The sequence below is a fragment of the Salvia splendens genome, chromosome 14 (genome assembly GCF_004379255.2).
Source record: "Salvia splendens isolate huo1 chromosome 14, SspV2, whole genome shotgun sequence".
NCBI lineage: Eukaryota > Viridiplantae > Streptophyta > Magnoliopsida > Lamiales > Lamiaceae > Salvia > Salvia splendens.
Genome location: NC_056045.1, coordinates 2955976 through 2960091, shown reverse-complemented (window position 1 = coordinate 2960091; position 4116 = coordinate 2955976). Strand labels below are relative to the sequence as shown.

The following is a 4116-nucleotide window of genomic DNA, read 5'->3' as shown; positions in this document are numbered from 1 at the left end:
GTCACATAAGTACAAAATGTAGATAAATTGATGTATGAATTAGGTAATGAAGTGTTATATTGTGAGAGAGTTTTCATAAATATATAGGGCACTATTTCGATGAACGCACAAAAAAAGATAATTTTTTTGTGAATAAAAAGTGTAATTATATTAATTACAAATACAACACATATTGTTACATATTGGACTATTGATTATTTTTCATTTACCGGACATTATTTTGCTTATCAGATTCCTACTCCTATTTATTCAATAAATTAATTAACATAAATAAAATAAAATAAAAAATTATAATATTATACTTCTTTCATTTCAAAAAAATATGTGCATTTTCCATTTCGTTTGTCCTACAAAAATATGAGCATTTCCATTTATGAAATGGGAAGTTGTCCTTAAGTCTTAACTCATTAAACACCAATTATATTACTAGGGCCCACCAATTAAACACTAATAATAATAATAATGTGAGTCTCACTATCAACTAACACTACTTTAACTACTGTTCTTCTCATTTTTACTTTATCAATTGTGTATTAATTCTCATGTCATTTAAAATTGATACATTTTTATGGGATATAAGGAGTAATATTATAGAGTAGGGTGTTCAAATGTTGGTGTTTAATTTGTTCCGGAATACTATAAGTAAGATTCCGAATTCCGAATAATCTTTATAACATACAACTAATTCATTAAACCGAACACTACACGTAAGATTGAGTTTTACGAATGTTGGTCGTTTGAGTAAATACAGTCCGATATCAGACAACACTATAAACTATTCTTGTTATATGTGGCTTGACCTTTTTCGACAAAAAAATCTCAGACTAATCCAATATCGAACAATTGTAGGACAAAATTATTTATTTCAAATAACCAAACGGAAAAAGGAATGTTTTTATCTTTCCGTACAAAATCAATCATGGTTCATTAATATACGACGATTCGAAACACCGACAGTGGAAACTTAATAATTGGACAAAACCATAAATTTAGTTTTGTTTTACGCGTTTTGACCTTTTTCGATGAAAAAATCACAAACTAATCAAATATCGAACAATTGTAGGACCGGGCTATTTATTTCGAATAACGAAACGGCAAAAGGAATGTTTTTCTCTTTTGTAAAAAATCAATCATGGTTCTTTATTATACAATGATTCGACACGTCGACAACGAAAACTTAATAATCGGACAAAACTACAAATTTATTCTTGTATTACGTGTTTTAACTTTTTCGATGAAAAAAAAAATCTCAAACTAATTATGTATCGAACAACTATCGGACAAAGTTATATTCGAACAACGTAACGAATAAAGTTATGTTTTTTCTCTTTTACCAAAAACGATCAATCATCATTCTTTCATTACACGACGAGTCGGAACTTAGACAAGGGAAACATCTTTACTACCGAGATTCGTCTCACCAAAAAACAGGAATTTGAGTGTAGAGTGTGGAGACACTAGTCCTACGTGGCTTTGCCTCAGTATCTTTTTGTCTGCAGCCCCACTTCACCAAACACTAAAACCGCGTACACATATGGGTTGTAACTTCCCTTTGACATTTCGAAAGTCAACCTCAAATTATCTCTACTTAATCAAAAAAATCAAAAATTTCCACCACATTTTCTCATCCCAACACATGAGAAATGAGAGAATCGCCAGCAAAATCCTCCCTTTCCCCTCTTTATGATTTCCAGTCACAAAAAAGCATTATACCCATACTCCATTTCTCCCCCTATAAAAGACCTCACTCCCCTCCCTCTCTCTTCACTCCCAAACTAAGTCAGCGCCTCCATTTTCAATTCTCTCTGCAACCATGGATGATGACAACTGGGATCTCAACGCCGTCGTCCGAAGCTGCTCCTCCTCCTTCACTCCCACCCCTGCCGCCGACGCCTTCGCGGCGGCGCAAATCCCCACCTCAATTGAAAAAGATTGCACCTTTGAACCAAGAAAAATCAGCTTGGAAGAAGATTTGCATGAGCTCTGGAAACCCTTCTTCTCCAAGCAACAAATCCAACAAATCAACCTCCCCATTTCCCCCCTTTCCGTTTTGCAAGATCCATCGCCCGCGGATCAAGAAATCAAGCAATTTTCCCCCCAAAATCAGCAGCCTTTTACCATCGTCAGCGCCCCGAAACCCTCCCCACTGAAGACCAAAAAAAGGTCTGTGAAAATGAAAATGAAATTCCCATTCTTGCTCTTTCCACTTATAGATCCATTTCCCAATTTTATGATTTTTTTTGCAGAAAGCATCACTCCAGGAACGTGTGCCATGTCCCGGCAGACGGCATCTCTTCCGACCAGTGGTCGTGGCGGAAATACGGCTCGAAGCCCATCAAGGGCTCCCCGTATCCACGGTTTAAACAATTTCCATTAATTTTCTCAATTTTGTGATTTTATTTAATTAATTTTATAAGCGTCTTAGCAACTGAGCTAAACTTTAAATTTTTTTTTTTAAAATTAGGGGTTACTACAGATGCAGCACGTTGAAATGGTGCAATGCGAGGAAGCAAGTGGAGCGGAACAAAGCCGACCCGACTATGTTCATCCTCACCTTCACCGGCGACCACAACCATGCCCCTCCAACTCACCGGAACTCGCTCGCTGGAACCACCCGCGCACCTAGGAAGACGGCGGAGGAATCTCAAGCCGAGGTGGAGGAAGATGATTTGTTCGCCGGATTGGAGGATTTCTCCGACGTGGCGGCGGAGATGGCGGACGAGGAATGAATGAAATGAAATGAAATGAAATGATGCTTTTCTTCACCATCACTTTTATCCGTTGAGAATCTACTAGATCACAGCATCCTTTTCTTTCTTTTTTTTTCGTTAAAAGAATTAAATTAGATTTAAATTTGGGTATGATAAAGAGGGTTTCTAGAGGAAAAGGAGAGTAGATTCGATTTCTTTTTTGAGGTGTTCGTTGTATAGGATGATAGATTCATAGTTGATGTTTATTAAGAAAAATGGTCATCAATTATAAATCTTTTATCCTTATAAAATTCTCCATTATTTGCTTGTTGAAATATCAAAAATCGACTTAATAGGCTTTTGTGTGCTTCATTTGTATGAATTTGAACCATAGATTTTTTATACATTGGATGATCCACTATAGATTCATGAGTAGATTTTGATGGAATCCACGCATCTACATGTTTGAAATGACAATCCTTATTAGTATGGATATGCAATGATTTAGGTGTCTATGGCTAATATAGATATGTGGTGGAAAAAAAGGGTCGTAATTTGGTCAAAATTTTCAATGTTAAAATGGTAGGTTTCGAGTGCATCTTTGTCTTTTTTTCGTAACTTGGATATACTCTTAGTGTCGTAAAACTATCCACAACGCTGTCACTATAGCATTCCTTAACCGTCCCTTAAAACACTATTTGCGGGCCCCACTATACTTTTTTTTACTCTATCCCTTAACTAAGGGACGGAACCTGCAACGCTCCGTCCCTTAACCGTCTCTTAACCGTCCCTTAAATTACTATTCATTCAATTTCATTTTTTTTTATTTTTTCCTCAACAAATTCAATTAATAAAAAACACACTTCATTAAAAATAAAATACAATTACTACATAAAATTCATAAAAAAAAAACATAAATAAAAATCCTAAAAAAATTAAAACTACATAATTAAATTTCCTCCGCCAAAGTTTTCTCAAATGTGCTCAATTAGATCCTCTTGGAGTTGGGCATGGGCGCTAGAGTCGCATGTCCTTGCCCGAATAGACAACCGTTCTTGTATAGACGGATGCGTTCCACTTCGCGGCGGACTACTTGCGGTTGAGCTTCCGGGGGATTCGGGGTCGTACAAATTTCCTGTCTCGGGTCCTTCGTCTTGGACAATCATATTGTGCAAGATTATGCACATATACATGATGTCGACCATGCTCTCCATGAACCACGAACAAGCCGGGGCTTTGATGATGTTGAAGCGCGCTTGGAGAACCCCGAACGCCCTCTCCACATCTTTGCGAGCAGTCTCCTGCTTCTGCTCAAAAAGAGTCTGCTTTGGGTTCACAGACCTGCTGCACGTTTTCACGAAGGTTGGCCATTTCGGGTAGATGCCGTCGGTGAGATAGTACTCCATTTTGTAAAGGCGGTTGTTGG

The 4116-nt window shown here is 37.1% G+C and overlaps 1 protein-coding gene across 1 annotated transcript; it reads left to right on the top strand.

Moving 5' to 3' along the window:
• The first annotated feature begins 1659 nt into the window (after positions 1-1659).
• LOC121764831 (WRKY transcription factor 22-like) lies at positions 1660-2922 on the top strand. The gene is made up of 3 exons (XM_042160860.1): positions 1660-2163; positions 2247-2357; positions 2465-2922. The coding sequence occupies exons 1-3, from the start codon at positions 1814-1816 to the stop codon at positions 2727-2729; spliced, it is 726 nt and encodes a 241-aa protein (XP_042016794.1). The 5' UTR covers positions 1660-1813; the 3' UTR covers positions 2730-2922.
• Positions 2923-4116: the final 1194 nt, after the last annotated feature.